Here is a 22,264-nt window from a genome sequence, read left to right on the forward strand (position 1 = left end):
ACATTTTTATTTTAAAATATCCAGCTATTATATTCAGCCATTACAGGTGCGCAATGAATCATGGGATAGCCACTGTTAGTATTTTTGTATCATGCCAGTGGATAAAAGAAAATACTTTTACTGCTTCAATTAATAGAGTAGTCAAGCGTTCTCAATAATGAAATAATAAAAAGTGTATGATGGGCCAAAAACAATCTATTAAACATCAGTTATTTATTTTCTCTTATAGGATCATGCGTCCTGATGATGCCAACATTGTTGGTAATGTTCATGGTGGTACGATCCTGAAGATGATAGAGGAAGCCGGATGCATCATTGGAACGCGCCACTGTAACACACAGAAAGGGGTGAGTTTATCTCACTGTGACCTGTGAATGGACTTTCTGCCAAATGTCACATGAACAGAGAACAGTTCTCATTGCATTCACTCGTTGAGGAAATGTTAACAGCAGTATGAACTGATGTCAATAACTATGGACTTTTAAGCTATTAAGCTAACCTATAGCTAGTTGTCTTATTTGTGGCATTTTATTCTAATAAGTTACTTTTTCTATTAACTTTATCAGTTTGCATATGCGATGGATATCAGTTATGATGTTTATCTTTGGTAGCTTCTTTGAAGGCATCTTGAATTAAACATCTCTGTTGCACACATCTAAAAGTCCTGACCCGGAAATGATGTGAGCTGTTTTGCAGAATACGGAAGTTTGTTGAGCAACAACCCTATCTTACAGTGAAAAGCTTGTGTAAAGAAACAATGCTGATCATTGGTATTTTTATTCACATAAACAGGAACAAGCATCATTCATAAATATTTAGATGTGTCATGATCTGTCTGGGATCAGATGCTTTTAATGTAACTATGAAAAGTTCTTTCTGATCGATCAGATCTCAGGAAACCTGTCAACAACAGGCTTGCCTCATCCTTTCACACAATTCAATTATTTCTAGGAACTACTAGGATTTTAATAACATTATTTTTAAGACAATCTAGAAAATGATCCCTCCCAAAGGCAAAACAAATTCATAAAGATATATTATAACTTTTAAAATTCTTAATTTTCTCTTTATACAAAATGTTAAGTTTTTTCATAGTGGGTATTATGTGGATATCAGAGATTCACCTGATTTTTGTGTTGCCAGTCTCTTGACTGTTCAAGCATAGGGTTGGGCGATATGACCAAAATCTTATATCATGATCGGATTCATTTTATATCATGATAACGATATGTATCATGGTAGAGTTGTTTTTCTTTTAATTGTGTTATTACAATTATTAATGCCATTGAATTTTCATAATGCAGTAAACCTATATATACGACGGCTAGTGTGTGCTAGTGATGTTTAAATGAAAATTAAATTAAATTCTGACTAATAAAACTGTTGAAAAAGTAACAACATCTTTTGACTCCAAGGATCGCTGTGTGGCTGCTTTGGCCCGGGTGGAGCGCACAGACTTTCTTTACCCGATGTTCATTGGTGAGGTCGCCCACGTGAGTGCTGAGATCACCTACACATCCAAACACTCGGTCGAGGTGCAAGTCACCGTTCTCTCAGAGAACATAGTCACAGGTCAGTGTGAATACAACTCAATCTCTTACTGACTTTCTCATTTACATACTGTATGTAAACCTACAGCTTTAAATCTAATAAAGGAATACGATAAGTGTTAACTTTAACCATCAGAGCAAATTACTGATATAATACTCACAGCCAGTAATGCAATTTGTACATCTGCTTATTCACAAGACATACAAAACCAATAATGTTTAGTGTCACTGAAGTCAAACCGGATGCGGTGCCAAGCTTGAATATTACTGAAGTCTGTGGTCTGACATCCTGAACTCCTGGATTAACCAGATCTTCCTGTTTGTTAAAAAAATGGGAAACTCGAGAGCGTTTGTGGAGCCTGCATCAAAATGTAGATTTATTCATTTAGCAGACGATTTCATCCACAGTGACACATTCAATTTGTCAAAAGAACGACAATGCTAGGTTTAGAGTAATAAAAGAGAAATTAATTTAAGCGGACATATTTTTACAAAGTGATACTAGCAGGACAGATTTACACACTTTACATTTAAAACATTGATCATTAAAGTATATTATCAATGCATGCTTCTGATCTTATTGTGCACAATGAATAATTTACAATAGTGACCAAAAGTGATGTCTGGAGGGCATATTTTTACAATTTTTGCTTTAAAATCTGTCTCAGGTTAGTTAAACCACCCCCAACATAGAGAAAACACAACTTAGTATAGCTAGTTAAAAAATAGAAAACTACAAGGAATTTGCATTTACACATTAATCTGGTATTAATATTGTTGATCATCTTTTATTTCACATCAAACTGTATTATGTAAGCTTTACTATTACTGTTTACAAATGTTTACACTGAACACTAACAACTCAAGCTGTTGAAAAATGACTAACAGCAAATGAAAGGCATGTTGTTTATAACCTCTTTATCGTATATGATCTAGATTAAATCAGCTGCGTGAATAATTGAGGTTCCAGTGAAGCTGATTACAGCAGGTGTGGATGAATGTCATTCATTTTCTAGGTGAAAGGTCAGCTTTTGTGTCTCAGGGTCTTTGTGTTAAAGTTCATTGTTGTAGTGTGGGACGCTTCAGACACATAAATCCTCAAGCTAAGTGGAGATCTGTTATTACTGATTGTTAAACTATTACCTTTTGCATCAAATCTGAATCAGATTTAGTTTGTACAGTGCCAGATCAGATCAGACCATTTTAAAGGGACATAAAAACTGTGCTATAATTGGGTCCCCAGTGCTTCTATCAACCTAGAAAATGTGATCAACCCTAAAACTTTGTTTTGATAAACCATTCTCTGCAAGCATGTCAAAAAATAGGTCATTGAAATGGGGCTCCCCTTGTGATGTCAGAATGGGATCTTAGTAATAGTACCTTCACTTACTCTGCACTATCAACCACACCACTAGGGATGTGCATTTATGTCATTTTTTTTTTTCATTTTGATTAATCCATAGGTCTGAAAAACGAGTACTCGATTAACTGGGGGTGGGGGCAATCAAAGGGGTCATGGTGAAAATTAAAATATTTTTATTAAAAACAGTCAATTTGAAGAAACAATGTCAGAAAAATGAACACATACTAGATGATTAAAGAATTAAATGTTTTTAACAGTAACCTCTAAAAGGAAAAGCTGTGTGATGAAGTGAAACTAAAGGGTTAATAAACACAAACTGATGCGCTTTCTATATGACTCACTTTAAATAATATTAAGCCTTATATACAACATAAATGTATTATACAACGTACAAATATCTGCACAAAATGCAAGACTTAAACTAAGTTAAGTACTGGAGAGAAAGTTTAACTCCCGTTGTGGATGTGCACAATAACAGCATGCTTTGAAACACGTCCAGCCAAAACACAAGCTTCATAACATTAAGCAGCTTTTGCTAACATATTAGCGATTAGCTGTGTCGTCCTCTCACCTGTTCTCAGTCAAGATATGCTTGTATCGCTTAAATGCTATAATAAATGATCTATGGGGTATTTTGTGCTAGAACTTCACATACGTACTCTTGGGACACCAAAGTTTTATTTTACATCTAAAAAAAGTCTTATGAAATGTCCCTTTTAACACAATAACATGTGTCTCACACGGTAAACATTAATGTCTGTGAATGCAGTATAATCTTACACTTTTCCTAAAGCTGCTGGAGTTAGTCATAATACTATTGAACTATATGAGATACTTAATGTAAATGTAATAACTTGCTTTAGCTTTATTTTTTTGTCCCCAGTCTGCTCACTTTTCATATTCAAATTATTACTTAATGGTTAAAAGAATTCTGGTTAAAATTTTATTTCATTCATAAATTCTTTTTGTATTGACTTAGGGATGTTTCTGAGTAAAAGAGATTATCATGTCAGTTTTTACTCCTGTAAACATTTGTCTGAATTCTTTGAACTGATCTCAAGATGGTGCTATAGCTTAATAAAGGAAGACTTTTAAACCAATCTGAAATGTGATACAGGCAAGTGTAGAGAAATGAATATGGTGTTTTAAACCAGAAAACCAAAATAATCATTATAAGATTTAGGAAGGTGTATGAAAGATATGAAACGCAATGCAATATGAAGGGAGGGAGTAAGAATTAGGACTAAGACAAAAGAGTAATTCCCATGGCACATGTTGTTACCACAGCAACAGGGTTGTCATGTGGCGAAACGTGCTCAGGCTCGGCGTGGGTGAAGAACCCAGTCAGTATTAGATGAGAATGTGACTGTAGAAACCCAGATGAGCAAAGACAAAGCACCACTGTAAGAGTGACCACAGTGTTAATGAGAGATTATTTCAATGTAAAGATACAGTGTTGGACTGTCTTAGTTTATTGTATTATAATAATTTTGGGCAATTACAAAAGCATGATCATAATAAGACTTTATCCCTGTTCCTTTGCATCAAGATGATTCAGATTGATGGGATTTGTTATAAAACCTGTCTGTTGTTATCATATAGCCACCCTGTAAAAAATTATGTCAAATCATTATATATTTTCATGTTATTTTAACTTAACTTAAATTAAGTTAAACAATTTCATCTTGTTTTATGTCAACTTATTACAAGTTTAAGTTATGTCAACTTATCATTTTTTCACCTCTTCTCATTTAAGATGTGATGCTCATGTGGCTCTCTGATATCTCTTTACATTTGATGTTTAAATATGAGATGATAAAGCATTGAACTTGTGACGGCGCTATGCATTTTTCACCTTATCAAAGTGAAGCCGAAACTGGGTCATTTTAAAACCATATTGTAATTACAGAGCAATTTGAGGGGGCGGTTCGTGTGGCGGTCTTTGTCAAACGGATCATGCTTCCGGGTAAGAAATCAAATGAATGCTGCTGTTGGATTGGTCAGGTGCTGCTTCCAGTGCAAGTGTGCGTGTGGCTATGACGTTATTGCTTGTGGCAACAAAAAGACTCGGTCGGAGTGTCGTGAGACTGACTGTCCGGTTACTGTTCTGGTCGATCATGCTTAAAACTGGCGAATTCTGTTCTCTGTCCGGTCGATTGGTGCATCTATTAAAATAAATGTATATTTGTAATACATTTTCTTGCAGTATATACTGTCAGGGAGCATACTGCAGTGCATTCTGGGATTATATATTCACTTGTATTAATGGTTGTGTTAAAAACAACGCAATTTGCGATTACACACTTCCATATTCTTTGTTAATTTTAAAACAATATGTGTTCTCCCTTTTATTTACAGTATGTTAAAGGGGCCATATCATGAAAATCTGACCTTTTCCATGTTTTAGTGCTATAATTGGGTTCCCAGTGCTTCTATCAACCTAGAAAATGTGAAAAAGATCAAGCCAGTAACTTAGTTTTGGTAATCCATTCTCTGCAAGCATGTGAGAAAATAGGTAATTGAAATTTGGCTCTCCTTGTGATGTCAGAAGGGGATCTTAATATAATAATCCCGCCCCTTAATCCGCACAATCCAACCACGACACTGTCATTTAATGCAGAGAGAAATATATAAAGAGAAAGTAATTCACAGGACAATTGAGATTCAATTGCAACATACCACCATTATTGCGATCAGTGTTTGAATTTCATCAGCTCATTTGCATTTTAAAGGACACACCCAAAAACGGCACATTTTTGCTCACACCTACAACATGTCAATTTGTTATAATAAATTATCTATATGGTATTTTGAGCTAAAACTTCACACCAAATATTTATTTTACATCTTAAAAAAAGTCTTGTGACATGGCCCCTTTAACAAAAAATTAACACAAAATTACACATTTGCTTGGTCCGAACCACCTACTTCCATACTTTATCGATTCTAAAGCGTTTATTCAGGCAGAGGAGTTATCCAACGAAGAAGTTGTACATTGTTGTATTCAAAAATGTCTGAAAACGTTAATGTGTCTTTGTTCAATGCAAATTATATATTAAACAGCTGACCAAATTGCACTTGTTTAACGTCATTTCAGTTAACAACTAACTTGTATTTATGACGACATACTGTATAGTGTATCAACATGGTGGATGTAGTACGTCCAAATTCATTCATACTATCCATATTCATGCTATATACTGTAGTACTTGATATAATACCTACTGTCACAGTATGCGGACACATGGTTAATGTGTTAAAATAACACATAATGTGTTAAATAGCATAACACAGACAATGTGTAAAAAATGAACAAACCTTTTTTAGAGCCTTAGGATTTTGCCAAAAAGGTATGAAATAATGCATTTAGCACATAAAGCATAACACATACAGTAAGTATGTATTGGTCTTCGTAGCTACAGTGTTACTGTACCGAGGTGAACTGTTACATTAAAGCCCTTAACCTTTAGCTTGACAAGTAATGTTGTTTGTAACTCATCCAGTGCAAAAATGTCTCACATGTTAAGCTGATACTGTCTGTAGCATGTTGTGTTAAGAAAGCGACTGGCTGTTTCTGCACTCACTGCCCCTTTAAAGGCTCGTGCTGAGCCGCGGGCAAGCGAGTGGAATGGGGGCAGACTTTATGTGCTTCTGTCATGTTAACTTAACATCACACGCCACCAACACAGGCAGGAGTTCCAGAGCGATACCTGCATATAAGAGAAGCACAGTGTCAGTCCTACACAAACTGTTTCTGCACACGCACAGACAGACAAAGGCATATGCAAACTGGATAGCTTTTCATTACAAAAATTAATGCATATATACAGTCCTCTTTTAAACACACTGTGAAAGTAGATTGTCCTCAGGAGAACTGCTTAAATATTTAACTGTGGTCGGCCAAATAGTTTTTATTGCATATGTGGATACTGAGATCTAATGAGCATTGAGTTTGGTTTTATGCACATTAAACAAATAAAATGTACATAGAACAAATAAATGTAAATATAATATAATATAAACATAAAGAAAATGTGCATCTGTTGAAAAAGCTGTGAGTGGGACATTTTGTCATCTCAAAATATCAGCTTATAGATGAATCTGTCATCAAGTAATCCCTCCAAGAGAGATGTTTAGTTTAATGTATCTATACATTATGTTCTGTTTTGTGATGGACACACATTTAAGTGTTATGAATGTGTATGCATGTTTATGTGCATTTGTAAATTCTAGCTGGCCCATCACATGACTCTTGTCTCGGGTTATACACACACAGACAGTTAGGGCCGATCACGTCTCACTCACACTCCTCAGGGATCTCCTGCCTCTAAATGCACGGGCCTTCATGATTACAACAAATACATCTCTGTATTTAATGAAGCACACAAGTGATGTGACCTGTTTTGCAAAATGCAGAGGTTTATTGTGCAAAACTCCTATTGACCCATTAACATCCTAGGCCGCAGTTGTACAGTTTTAAAGGGAACGCAGCACAAGTGTTTCTGGCCCACAGGTTTCTGTCGACCTTAACTCCTGTAACTGTGTGAGTCATTGTTATTCCGAACCTAACAAATCGAATCCATCCATAAACACACTGTACACACCATCTGTAAACACAACCCTGCAAAGTCTCACCAGTGCTTCCACAACGAGACCAGTGATTCATCTCTTGGCTGGCAGTAATGGAAAATCTGAGATAGCAATCAAACTCTGCTTGACTTAAATCATTAAGGTCACTTCAGAGTTTGATCATCTACATAAACTCATCATACACTGCATTTACTTATTTGTGTTAATAGACACACAAATATAGTGTCAGGGCCAACTTAAGATGTTGATGTGGAAACATGCCTTAAGTATCAGTGAGATGGCAAGCGAGATGCTTTGCATGGGCAATGGGAGGAAGGATGTTGGGCAATGAACACTGTAAAAAAAATTAGCTGTAATTATGCAGCTGGTTGCCAGTTACTTATGGTAGAAAATAAAGACTGAAAATGTTTCATGTTCATTTAACTTTGAACAAACGGAATATCATAAATGTAAAATCTAGAGTAAGTTACTAGCAGCTAGTTGCCAGTAATCCCCAGTAATACTGTCATTTCTACAGAATTTTTACAGTGTATGTAAAGCAACAGCAGGACATCCAGTTTTGTGACTGTAACACTGCACCGTGTGAGTTGAGAATTAACATTATGTTATCATTGTTGTCCGCTGGTTTGGATGATTATATAGTAATAGTTATCGTCAAAGTGTGAACGCCTCATTACTCTGCAAAATCAGGATTTTTCATGAAGCAGCCCTTGAGGCATCCTTAGCAGTCCATTCACAGCAGACAGATGCAAGTTTTCTGAACTGTTTGCTTTAATTTCTGTAACTTGGGAAAAACTGAGATGAACAACAATCAAAGATGTTAGAAATTGGTATGTTTCTGAAGATCTTCTAATGAGAAGGAGGAATATAGCAGTAAACTCCTGTAGCTTAACTCATTCACCGGCAACCATTTTTTAAAAAATTGCCCCCCCAACATTTTTTGTGATTTTCTTAAAAGTTTTACAAAATGCCTTCCAGGAAAATTTTCTTCTAAAAATGTATAAACATACAAATACACTCTTAAGAAAAATGGTTCTATATAGTACCAAATAAGGGTTCTTCAGCTCGTAACAATAGCAGCACCCTCTTTGGTACTATATAGAACCATTTTTTAGATGGTTCTATATAGAACCTTGCCTTGAAAAGTGCTACATAGAACCTCAGTGGTGCTATAAAGAACCCTTTCATTTATCAGCAGTCAAGAGGATTATTTTTGTTTATATTTTTGTTTTGTTTTGTTATTTATAACACTTTACACAGTTTAACAGTAAACAGAACTGCAAGAATTCAGAGAAATACTTTTATTTTCACTTTTTTATTACATGAGATATCATAAAATAACAAATATGTGCATTAAAATCACAATCAAAATAAATATATGAATTATTATGCAAATATAACAAATCATTACTCAAATAAGATATGGATGTTAAATGACAGCTTCAAAATTAAATAAATGAACAATAACATTTGCCAAAGACAATCATTCAACAATGAGACAACAATAACATAAAATCAATAAAATCTTGACAAATGCAACATCGAAACATGCAAATGATAATAAATACTGAATATTAACATATTATGACATTACATTCAGATTTTAACATTTTAGCACAAACAGATAGATAGATGGGATAGAATACAAATGAATGGGATGTTAATAATACATTACTAACTGTAAAAATAAACATTGATTGTATCAATGTTTGTAGAATCTCGCCAAAAAAGTCCATATTATTTTGTTTGCTGGATCATTGTACAGTACATGTTCCATTCAATGTTCTTTGTTTTGTGGCAGTGACGTTGAACATTTTGTCAGATAAGAGTAAGATAAGAGATGGTCTACTCTGCTGTTGTCATGTTGATCTTGAGACGCAGGCTGTGATTACCACAGATTCCCATCACCTTGCAGTGGTCATCATCATAGGTTGAGCATCAGGCCGAACAAGATTTGGATCTGTTGGTCATGGGTGAAAGGATAAGACATAAAGACAAAACAAGTTAATATTAGCCTGAAGTTTGCTTACATACTGTATGTAAAACATGATTTGACAGAAGTTTTAATATGATTCAGCTCAAGCTACCTGTTTTGTCAGTAAATAGGTGAATGGTTGGCGAGAGATTTATTCTTAAATTGAATAAACATAAACAACTGTTATCAAGTCAATGGCCGACCTGCAGAGCTTCACTCATGATCCACCTACAACAGATAGACAAAAATAATAAGTAATTCTGCTATTACATGTAAATGTGCCACAAGATCACACACACAATCTTCAAAATGTTTAAACAGTAAATAACTATTATTTTAATGCCAGCATTGAAAGAAACATGCATATAATCACCTTGAAATACAGGATGTGTCTCTCATATCAAGCGGTCATACGCACTGCCATCTCTCCCAGCATAAGCAAGATTACCTCACATATGAAAACTCTGAAATATCAATAAAAAAACTAAACACATGTTGTAACACATTCTTTTGATAATTAGTTTAATAAACTTAATGTACAATATACATATGCTTTTTAACACTTTAACAAATTATTATCCTAAATCATTGTTAAAGCAGAGTCCCCTACATATATCATTTAAAAGAGTATGAAGCTTACCTGCTATAAAGGGAATGAAGCTGACGGTATAAAGTGTACCTGTTATAAACGATATAAAGTACAATAAGAACACACCAAGCTTCAATTTTCATAATGTTTAAACAGTAAATAACTATTATTTTAATGTCAGCATTGAAAGAAACATGCATACATCACCTTTAAAAGCAGGATGTGTCTCTCATATCAAGCGGTCATACACGCTTCCTTTACTCCCAGCAAGATTACCTCACATACGAAAACTCTGAAAAATCAATAAAATACTAAACACATGTTGTACCACATTCTTTTGATAATTAGTTTAATAAACTTAATGTACAATATACATGTATTAGCTTTTTAACACTTTAACAAATCAATATCCTAAGTCTTAAAGCAGAGTCCCTTAAATATATCATTTAAAAATTAATGGATGAAGCTTACCTGCTTTAAAGGGAATGAAGCTTACAGTATAAAGTTTACCTACTATGAAATAAATAAATTCCAATAAGAACACACAAAACTTTAATTTTCAAAATGTTTTTAACAGTAAATGATGATTATTTTACTCTCTTACCTGCTTGTGATGTTAATCTGCAGGCGGTTCAGCAGGACTGATGATTCAGGGCTTTTACAGGTGAAAATAATCAGGACTAATAACTGACTAAATTTAAAATCAAAAAAGGAGGGAAATAAAGAACCCTTTTTGTCAAGACAAGAACCATTTCGGGAAAAAAGGGTTCTTCAGTAAGTTATGGTTTTATATAGAACCTTAACCATCGTTTCAGAACCTTTGAAGAACCATTTTTCTTAAGAGTGTATATCAAATGAAAGAACAGACCCTCTGCTTTCAAAGAAACAATGAACAATATAGGCATTTTCTTAGCCACAAGCTAAAATAATTGGATTTTTGTGAAGGAATTTTGTTAGAAATCAGACTCAGAACAATTATCAAAAAATACAAAGAGTTTAAAATTAGTAAATAACGTTTTAGCTTCAGTTTTTTTTATAAATTGGGTAAGTGGACAATTGCGGTATTGCAGATTAACATAAAATTCTTCATAAACACGTTTTTTTTTAAATGCAAAATGCAAATGTTTTCTCTTATAGGTATAGCGTAAGATTTTCAAAATTTTTATAAAAGAACCGCCCCTCCACTTTAAAAAAATGCACATGTTCAACACTCTACCTCCTCCCGAGAGGGAACGCCTATTAATGCGTGCAAGAGAGAAAGCATGCACGAGCCTAGTTCTTCTCATGCACGCTCTGTTTACAAGTTTGCTGCCGGCATGGCTCATACATTGAGAGCGCATACCATGTTTGCGCGATTTGTGACTTGTGGCAGGGCTAGAATCGCTAATCATAGCTTACATCAACTTTTACTAGCAGTGATTTTAAATTGATTTCTCCAAATAGCATTCCACACTTTACCTGTCGAGTATAAACTTTGCGACTGAGGCATCAGTGGGAAGCCCAACCTGTGTGAAATATTCTCCCAAAAACACTCTGGTCTTGTCTGTTTCTTCACAGTCCTTTCTCTTCTTGTCATACAATTCATAAATACTTTTTCTCTTGCGACCCTCAGACATTTTGAAAAAATACGGTGAGAACGCGAGCTTCAATGAATGGCTTAAACCGTAGCTCACCACACATATACACCTGAAAGTGCGCATCCGCAGAAAGCGAACCTAGGGACGAGCACGTACGACGTAAACATATCATCAGAATGATTGACAACCGGGATGACCAATAGTCTTGATGATCAACCCACTATACCTTTAATTGAGGAGATAACTTGTCAATGGTAGGGAAAGAGTTAATAGCACTGCATTAACAGCACCTATGTCATGGGTTCGAAGCCCAGTGAACACACATAATATATGACATATATGCAGTGTAAATCACTTTGGATTTAAATGTAAATGTGAGTTTCCCAATCCTTATATTGAAATAAATAAGGTGCTATTCACACAAAAAAATGTCTTGAACAAAGCGTTGGTTTCTGGGTATGATATTGATGTTAAGAGTTGAACTGCTTGCTGTGAGAACAGGACGTATTAGAAGTAAAAGACTTCTGTCTAGCTAGTGAAAAGCAATTATAAAAGCTCAGATTGGTGCATTTTTCGTTTTTAAAACTGTGAGACAGTCCAGAGAAATACAACAGAGAGCTTGGGTCTCCATAGACAAATCTGGAATGTAGCATTAATCTACAACAATCTTCAACTTCCAAAATGAAAAAAAGATGTAGTGGTGTGATTGCTTTGCTGGCTTTTTCTTTCTTTAAAGACTGATAACACAGCAATAAAGCATCAGCTTAAATGTGCATGTACTGTAAGCTGGACTTTATGAATGAATCCATCCCTTCACTGTTGTCTATGACTGTGATTGTGAATGAAGTTAATGTTCATTTTCTTTAGTTTAAAAAGTACAGTATTGTGCTAGCTGAGGTCATGGTTTCCATACATACATTTATAAACCAAAAGGACCCTGAATGCTTTGTATGTCACTTTAGAGGAATAAAATTTTGTTAACTGACTGAAGTAAATGGCGCGTTACCCTCATCTTCCTCTTTAATAAACTAATGGAGTGGCATAACCCACATGCTCAGCAGTTTACAAAATGTAGTGAAATGATGGGTCGGCTTTTTTCTCTTTTTATGATGCTTAAACATCATAGTTGATTGTAAACATGTAGAAATTAAGAAACTGAATGTGTTATAATAATTCAGTTGATGACAGTATGTGGTCTGTATGGTTACTGAACAAATCACAAATTTGTTAATGAGTCAGATGCACTTTTCGGTGACTGGATTCAAAAGAATAGTTCTCTATTTCTGTTGTCATTAATTCACCCTAATGCCATCCCAGATACACTTCCTTTTATTGCTTCATTGGCACTTGTTGGACAGAACAAACATTCTTCATTAAACTATTTCACATGACTACATTGGGTAAATAAATCGCTATAGCACAAAAAATAACTTCTGGAAAAAACTGCAAAAGAAATTTATTGAAAAGAGCGAGTAAAATAATAAAAATGGAAGAAAATAAATACAGTAATAAACTCCGCTCCTCGTCATGGCTGCATTATGACCTTGGTTATGCATTATTTTCAAGTTATTATTTCAAATAATGTACATTTTTCCTTAAATAAATTACAATGTTTGTGACTAGAAAGTTTGAAAGAATAATTTTCCTATTTTTCAAGCTCTATGTGATTTTACTTCGTACCAGATGCTTAATGAATCATAATATGAGCTGACAATACTTTTACATTAAATCTCTAGCAAGAAAGCTGTTCGCTGATAGCGCTGATATTGAATCTAACTTTCCTACTTTGAAGACATATGGTTCTGATGTAAATGATGAATGATTTTGAAAAGTTATATCTACACTGCAGTCTGCAATCTTAATCCGTCCACTGAGAGAGCTATTTTCACCTTGAATTTTTTGCCGGTGGAAAACATGTAAATATCCCGCTGCGTGGAACCATTAGACAAGCTGCTGTGGAAACCAATTAGAGGAGCTGTTCTCTCGCCGTGGTGGATACAGAAACCCTGCATGGTTGTCATAGCAACCGGCTTGTCTGGATGACTTCAACCGAGTGTAAAATGCAAATGCTATTCCCAAAAGCAGTCTGTCTGATTGAATGCTCCTCTTTCTGCTGAATTGGTACAGTTCAGTTTGAGATTATTTGTATTGTGTTCATTAAATGTGGAAGAAACGGCTCTTAATTAAGTGCAAAACTATTAGAAACAAAACTATTAGTAAATGATTAGCATCATGTTGAAGGTTACTAAATTCTGTGTTTCTAAAATATCAGAATAAGAAACTTTAAAGGGATACCATACCCAAAAATGAAAATTCTGTCATCATTTACTCACCCTCAATTGTTCCTAACCTATATAAATGTATTTGTTCTGCTGAACACAAGTGAAGATATGTAGAAAAATGTTTTGGGGCACCATTGACTTCCATATTATTATTTTTCCTACTATGGAAATCAGTGGTGCCCCTGATCTGCTTTGTTAAAAATATTTTTCTAAATTTCTTTATTTTTGTTCAGCAGAACAATGAAATGTATACATTTGGAACAACTTGAGGGTGAGTAGATGATGACAGAATTTTCATTTTTGGGTGAACTACCCCTTGAATGGTTGCAGCAGAAATACTATTTAGGTATATCCTTAAAGTCTTAAGATAATAATCCCTGCCAGAGAAGTAAGGTATTGTCAGAGTAAAGTGATAAGGGATTGAAATCAGATGGACATGAGAGAGATTTTATTCTATATAGTAGAAAATATAGTAGTTTATACTGATGATGATTACTGTATTACAGTATTTTATCATTTTGACCCACATTTCTTGTATTTATTACTGTAAATCATAAGCATCATGGATTATAATTTATCCGTGTACTAAAGGAGTTTCAGGGCAGAAATGAACCTGAGATTTTCCTCTTGCTGTGTCATTACCATCCCACTCATTGATAGTTTCATTAATTCAAGCTTTGTCCATTCTGTGTGACGGTCTTAATTGTGTACTTATCTGCTCAAGCGCGTGTTTTCCTCTCTAAAATCTCTCTCGTGTGTTATAAACACAGCCTACCCAAAATAGCTTCACTTGCTCTTTAGAGAGGAAATCAGCTCCACTATGAGATGCTAAAGTCACCATGACAACACCAGAAACTTAGTGGCACTGTATTGCTTTCTATAAGAGTTAATGTCAGGTCCTGAAATACATTTTCATCTAATTAATTAATCTGTTACTTTAAAGTTTCCGTTTCTTTACATGTCTCTTTATGTGATAAATCTAACGTTTTAAGAGAATCTAATAATATTTCATTTGAATTGTTAGGAGCCAAAAAAGTGACGAACAAGGCGACACTTTGGTACGTGCCCCTCTCTCTACAAAATGTGGACAAAACCATTGAAGTTCCTCCGATCGAGGTAAGACTTTACATTTCAATATGCATACTGTTTTCTCTGTAAACAAGGCTGATTCCAGTAAGATTTCCCCATTTGATGAGATTTTATTTGGTCCATGATCTGTTCATTAAAGGGGACATTTCACAAGACTTTATTAAGATGCTAAATAAATCTTTGTTACATATGTGATGTTTTACCTCAAAACAAGATAATTTGTTATAGTATGTTAAAATTGCCACTTTATTGGTGTGAGCAAAAATGCAAATGAGCTGATTTCTGCACTAAATGGCAGTGGTGTGGTTGGATAGTGCAGATTAAGGGGCAGTATTATTATAATAAGATCCCCTTCTGACATCACAAGGGGAGACACATTTCATTGAGCTATTTTTCTTGCAGAGATTGTTTTGTCAAAACTAAGTTACTGGGTTGATCTTTTTCACATTTTTCTAGGTTGATAGAAGCACTGGGGAGCCAATTATAGCACTTAAACATGGAAAAGTCAGATTTTCATGATATGTCCCCTTTAATATTGAATATTAACCAGTGTGTCACTTTAACAGGACAGAGGTTCTCATTAACAGTCTATTTAGAAATGTAACACATGAATAAGAAGCTTGAAAAGTCAATCTTGTTATATGCAATATCTTTGATGCCACATGAACAGTGCAAAACAAACGGTTGCTTAAAAACTAGTTTGAACAATCAGAATCTGATTATACATTACCTCAAAGCAGTTTCTAAAAAGCGCAGTACTGCTTCTTGGCCACAGCCCTCTAAAGCATTAAAGAGGTCTATTATGTGTGGGCATAATGGGCAGTGGGTTCAGATTGGTTAGCTGGCCCAGTGCGTTTGTGATTGAATAACTGCCAAGTGTCAGTGTCTAGAAATGTCACGCTTCTTACCATTACAGGTAGTTGCATCTGCTCAGACTGACTGACAGTTCAGTTCAAAACGTCAGTATAACACTGTTAGTTGTCTATTTATAGTAAGAGTTTAGATGAATATCTGTCGTCAGAACTACGAGCCTTACGAGAACTACAGTGGGTTAGATATGATTAAAAGATTTAAATTAATGCTATACAACCTATCAAACGTCTAAGTCAAACCTAAAAGATTTGATTTTGCAGGTAAAAGTAAACATCCTGGTGGACACAATTATCATTGAATATTTACTCTAGCTCAACTGGTAGAGCATTATGTTAGGAGCACAAAGGTCATAGGTTCGATTCCATACTGAAAAAATAAATGCGTAGATTAAATTCCCCTGTAAGTCGTTTATGCTGAAAGTCTCTGCCAAGTGCCAAATAGGTCATTTAAATTTGAAATGTATCGATGTACTCTGCAGTTGTGAATATAATACATAAAGTGTTATGCTGAATGAAGTACAACTACAGTAATGTGTTTGTGCAGTACTCCAGACCAGAGCAGGAGGATTTAGGTCAAAAGAGATATGAAGCTCAGAAATTAGAGCGACTGGAGACAAAAGAGAGGAACGGTGAAGTCATCACACATGTGTCTCTGTCAGGTAACTTGAAACATTTCACAGCTTTTGTACAGAAATTTCCTTGAACACATTTCTGGTGCAGCGTGTAGCAAATATAGCATGATAGTTAATTCTTATTTTACGTATTTACCGTGGTATTGTTTATTGATGGTGCATGTCAAAAAATGTCACTATTACAGTATGCCTATTTCTATGGCATGTTTCTCCCTTTTGGAATAAGTGTGTATAAGTAACTATATCAGCTATCTCTCTGATTTAATTTGATGTAATTTTGTTTTAATGCTGCACAGAGAGACACACAAAAGGTATTGTATGTTTTTCAATGAGTGTTAAATAACAAAACGTAAATATGACATTTTTCATAATGAGTTTTTACATGTTGCACAGCTCTATATTTTTTAACAACAGATCAGCAGTTTTTTTCTCTGTGCTCTAATGTGTGTGTGTGTGTGTGTGTGTGTGTGTGTGTGTGTGTTTAGAGCCCTACACTGTTGGATTTAGTCAGTCAAGTCTGATTCATCTGATCGGCCCATCAGATTGCACCCTGCTTGGCTTTGTACACGGAGGTAAGTTTTTAAAGAGCTCTTTAACATATTGCGCATTGCATATTGCTATTATTATCTAAAAATAAGGGTTTGATTCAAACAGTTTTGACCAAATTTAGCTAAACGTTTTACACGTCTATACTTTTACACATTCAGACCTTTAACCGAACTTAGCTGTGGTTACCCACAGTTGTTATGCACACGCTGTGTTTGTTCAGACGGTTTTTTCTTTTAAGTAGATTATGAAGCTGGAATGTTTATGTACATAAAATGTGAAGTAAGGAGTTCGGACACAACAGCTCTGTTTATCGGCTGCCTATAGCAGCATTTGTAGTCCCATATATAAAATATTTCAAAATCTACCACAAATGGCCAAAAAATATATATTTGCTGAAATATATTTTGAAACATGTTTACAAAAGTCTATTTTTCACCAATATATTTTTTGGCCATTTTTATATATTTTTAAATATATTTTAAAAATAAATACATTGCAAAGCATTTATATTAACAGCACTTTGGAGGAAAAACTTTGTATGTTACAAACAGGTTTGAAAATTTGAAAATTACATTTAAACTGCAAAAATATAATTATAATTTTATATTTTTATACATACATTTTATACTTAAACTTTATATATTTTATAAAAAAAATATAATTTGGTCGTGTATATATATATATATATATATATATATATATATATATATATATATATATATACACACACACACACACACACACACACGCACACACACACACACACACACACACTTATTTATTTATTTATACATATATTTTTTTGTTGTTTTGTTACATTTTCTAAAATTAGAAATTAATTTGAAAATATGAAGATTAAAACTAAAAATATTTTTAATTTCACAAATATATTTTATAAAGCTTTATAAAATGTATTTAGCATATATTTAAAACATATTTTTGGCCACAGAAATGTTTTTTTTTTTGGTAGTATGGGGTTGTGACAAACCAATACATTGGCCAGAGTTACTGTATATTTTAACTGGTCCCTTGAATGATGGACATAAATGAAACCTCTATCAATTACCAAATCCACAACTTGGATAATGTGTGTTTCTGGTTTTTAATATTTTAGTAAATATTGTGCATTTTTCTTTGTCCTTTAATTCTATGACATGATATTTCATCTCCCCATCTGCTTTCTGAATGTCACACCATCAAACAGTAACATTAAGACTTCTCAGATGCTCTCTGTTCGACCCAACCTTTCTTATCATCTGCGTCTCCACACCCAAGACACACCACATTTTCTCTCAAACTGAAGTAGTTTCATATCAACAGAAACTGTCAATTTACCACTATTTGTTATTTATTTGAGTGACTGAGACATTTACACGGACAAAAATAGTGTTAGTGTATAGAAGTGTGTGTGAGAGTAGTAGCAAGCAGGTATGACTGGCCTATGAGCAGGGCTGATTCCTACTTTTCTGTCTGGCTGCTTATCAGAGTTTAAGCTTGGAAACATGGTGAGGTCAGAATCAAGTGTGAACATTTTGTCAAGTTTCTTGTGCTACCAAGGTCATTGTTTTTAAATCACATACGTTTATAGGCATTGCCTACATCAGTAGTATAGGCAGCACTCCCCGTTAATAGAGGACTGTTAGAAAGCGGAAATGGATCAGAGATGCTGATTGTCGTGGTCTTATGGGAGTAAAGAGACCGTAAGATGAAGGCTGTAATGTTTTGTTCTGTAACCCCCTCTGCCCCATTCATTCTCACACAGTGAATGTCAGTTCACTGACCTGAAAGAGTTACGTAAACACCAGAAGACCAGCCGCAGCCTTAACAGGGCACCTATGAAGAGCAGATAGCACAATTTGCAATCATATTAATCTTAACCATAAATCAACATGTATTGATAAGAAAACACCTGATAGTTGACGTTAGATTATATGTGCATGCACTTACACACTGTTAATGCACACTATTAAACACAAATGAAAGAGCAGAGAAAAAGAGATGGGAGGGGCCAGAGAGGATGTACATCACATATATACTGTATGGTTCAAGACTGTCACAAAAATAAACAATTTCAAAAATGTCATTTTCTGATCTTAAGACAAATGTCCAAGCAAGTATATAGTCATATTTCCGTAAATACTTGTTTTACCTCTCATTTGTGACCCTTACTGCAAATCTTGATTTTTTAAATATTGACTGAGTAAGATCATGTCAAAGACTAAAATCAATTTTAATATTGACTAAGTAAGATCATGTGAAGGAATGCAACGCAGACGATTTTGACCTGACAGGAGGGGTTCTAGTGGACCAATCACAGCGCTTGCTTATATTTTTGGTTGAAATCAATGTGAAATTAAACTTTGATGCTCATTATCTCAGAATTAGATTTTGAGACTTGACTTTTGAGCCTGGTTTTCACAGACAGGGTAACATTTGTGTAAACTGCTCTCACTGCTTGGTGCTTTATTAATCCCACAATTCCTCACGGGAACCATCTTAAATTATTTGCACTATTTTGTTATTTTGCCCTAGGGGACATGGATGGTTCAGTGTGGTGGATGATACAAAATAGCACTAAAAAACTTTAAGTAGGCAGTGGGTCGTGTTTTGAGAAATCATACAGACCTGAGGGGTGCGTAAGGAACTAATTACCTGACACTCACTAGAAATGCCACAGCAACTGTGTAGAAAGACCCAGGCAACCCCCACACACATTTTCCTTGAGAAAATATTAAACCTGTTTATTTTTTGTGGTTCATTTGCCGCACAAAGGGTTGAAGGGTCATAGCTATCAGTTCTCAGCTATAAAAACTAATGAGATGCTTAAAGCTTTCAGTTTATTTATTGATCAACCATCACAGCTGCCTGTAGCCATTGTCAACTTTCTTCTTTCTTAGACTTCATGAGAGAATTTCCATCCATCATCATGAATCCAGTAGGATTTGGTCTGATAGATGTCTGTGTTAGTGGCAGAGTCTTTTTTAATGGAGCACAGTAAGATCAATGAAAGTTTTTGCAGTGCTGTTATATTAGCAAAAACACTGAAACTAAGATCCTCAATCACATTGTGATATCAGGCAGAACTACATTTATTCTAGATTTATTCAGGAACCTGATTTGTCTCAATGTTTTTTTCTGAATCAGGCCAGACAATAGTTCTTGATAAGAAAGGTCCCAGAATGAGGTGGACAAAGGGAAAGTGATTTTTTGCCATTTGTATTGATGGGGACAGAAAATAATGGAATAAAAAGGAAGATCAGTATAGGAAAAGAAGAAAGCCAGACTTTTTTTGTGGTAGAAATTATTTGAAAGTTGCAATGGATGGAAACATCTGCAAATGCATAAATGTAAACTCACGTTTCCCACTTGAGCACCAAAATAAGATTGTTGTACAGGGCAATTTTCTTTGATAACAACCAACATTGCTAATACTGTGAATTACACAATGTTTACGCTGAAGAGAAACTTTAGACTGCAAATTTACATGGTTTTGTCATTTGATGTCTTTTAATTTGTGATTTTGGAAGAACCAGCTGGGGGGCCAGCACAGACAAGCAAACCACATCAGGCCGGTTCTTTAATGTTAAACAGAAAATATGAGAACATTGGGAACTGGTCAAAACTTCCCAAACGTCACAAATCTTCCCAACTCCCCCCAGAATATAAATATATATTAAAGGTTTTGATTATCTAAACCGAAAACAAGTTTCAGAGGCTTCACAATTCATTATAATTTGATGTCAAATTAGAACGATTAGACCAGTAATTCTCAAAGTGTGGTCCGCGGACCACTAGTGGTCCGCCAACCCCCCCCAAGTGGTCCGCCAAAAGATGACCTAGGCAAGTGTTTATACAATCGTCACTTATTTATGTAGATTTTTAATGCACTTGCGAAACTGTGATATCGGTTCTTGCCTTTCTGTTTTAATAACGTAAAAATGGATCGGTTGGCTAAACCACAGAAGAGTCAAAAGAAAAGATCAAGCATCGACTGAAAACAGCTAAAATCCACAGATCTATTAGTTTTGTAATGTACTAGTTTTTGTTCATGTGTAAAATCCCTGTAATTTCAGTGCTTTTGGAATTTTTTATTCAGTATTTTATTGTTACCATAGTTACAACCATAAACTTCATATACCCACCACCTCGGTTTTAAACTAATGGCTCTTTGGAATGACATTAAGTGGGACCTAGGCTGTTACAGTATGTTTAATTGCATTTTTTTCACACGTGCAGTTTGTTGTTCATATTAAGCTGCAACTCATTTCACATTTACTTTTTCAGATGAAATTAAATTCATATAATAATTTCTGAACGTAGCATTGCATTTGTTTTTAAAAAATTAGTTTTTGACTTGAAACAGTTGCATATTAAACTTAGCTTATCCTTCCTATTTTGTTGTTTTTTGGGGGAGTGTTAGAGTGGGATTCTGTTAGGTGGTCCTAAGAAAAAAATTAGAAGATAAAGTGGTCCTTGGGCTGAAAAAGTTTGAGAAACACTGGATTAGACAAATGCTTTTGTTCAATTCAAAATAAAATAAAAATGTTGATTAGTTAATTCTTTAATTTTGTTTTGTCAGCAGGGACATTTGGCATTCACATTGACTTTACTGTTCTTTATTGGGCTTTGCAGTTCTTTACAGTTTGTTACTGGGCTTTGCAAGGCTTTACTGTTTGTTACTGGGCTTTGCAAGGATTTACTGTTTTTTACTGGGCTTTGCAAGGCTTTACTGTTTTTTACTGGCTTTGCAAGGCTTTACTGTTTGTTACCGGGCTTTGTAAGGCTTTAGTGTTTGTTACTGGGCTTTGCAAGGCTTTACTGTTTGTTAGGGGTGGAACGGTACATGTATTCGTTTCGATGTATGAATTTAAATGGAGAATACACGGTATGAAAATTAAAAAAAACTTGCGTGCAAAATAATTAATGTAATGCGGAACTACTGTTAGATACGCAGGTTCTTTATGGACAGCTAATCTGTAGCCCCGCTTTAGCTCTGAAGCTCTGATTGGCACAGATGCAGCCGAGCTCCGCCTATGTATGCGCTCTATCAGAGCCCGTCTACATTCTGGCACTTTTTTGTCAGGTCGATGCCGGTCCAGTCAGTGAGTGAGCAGCGAAAGCAAGTATGGCAAGTGGTGGTGTTCCACAAGAGTTAGACGCACCGCCGGCCTCTTCAAGATCGCAAGTTTGGCAAAA

The 22,264-nt window shown here is 34.9% G+C and overlaps 1 protein-coding gene and 1 long non-coding RNA gene across 6 annotated transcripts in view; one reads left to right on the top strand and one right to left on the bottom strand.

The window, feature by feature from the left end:
• The window catches only part of acot7 (acyl-CoA thioesterase 7), an 81,658-nt gene that overhangs the window by 4,009 nt on the left and 55,385 nt on the right, over positions 1-22,264 (top strand). For 2 of the 3 annotated variants that reach the window (XM_065247830.2, XM_065247832.2), the window contains exons 2-7: positions 230-347; positions 1,416-1,572; positions 14,951-15,042; positions 16,432-16,546; positions 16,816-16,830; positions 17,005-17,091. In XM_065247830.2, coding sequence (XP_065103902.1) covers positions 230-347; positions 1,416-1,572; positions 14,951-15,042; positions 16,432-16,546; positions 16,816-16,830; positions 17,005-17,091 — 584 coding nt within the window. The remainder of the gene's footprint in view (positions 1-229; positions 348-1,415; positions 1,573-14,950; positions 15,043-16,431; positions 16,547-16,815; positions 16,831-17,004; positions 17,092-22,264) is intronic. The other variant, XM_065247831.2, reaches the window with a different exon arrangement.
• Positions 9,128-10,909, bottom strand: LOC135732048 (uncharacterized). Of its 3 annotated transcripts, none has more exons than XR_012337879.1 (5): positions 10,539-10,909; positions 10,275-10,359; positions 10,119-10,157; positions 9,852-9,942; positions 9,128-9,706 (listed from the first exon to the last, which is right to left on the bottom strand). It is a non-coding gene; the product is annotated as an uncharacterized lncRNA (long non-coding RNA). The 3 variants fall into 3 exon arrangements; XR_012337878.1 differs by having other exon boundaries at positions 9,128-9,463; positions 9,591-9,706; positions 10,275-10,909; XR_012337877.1 differs by having other exon boundaries at positions 10,275-10,909.

Source organism: Paramisgurnus dabryanus, chromosome 11 (genome assembly GCF_030506205.2).
Source record: "Paramisgurnus dabryanus chromosome 11, PD_genome_1.1, whole genome shotgun sequence".
Taxonomy (NCBI): Eukaryota; Metazoa; Chordata; class Actinopteri; order Cypriniformes; family Cobitidae; genus Paramisgurnus; species Paramisgurnus dabryanus.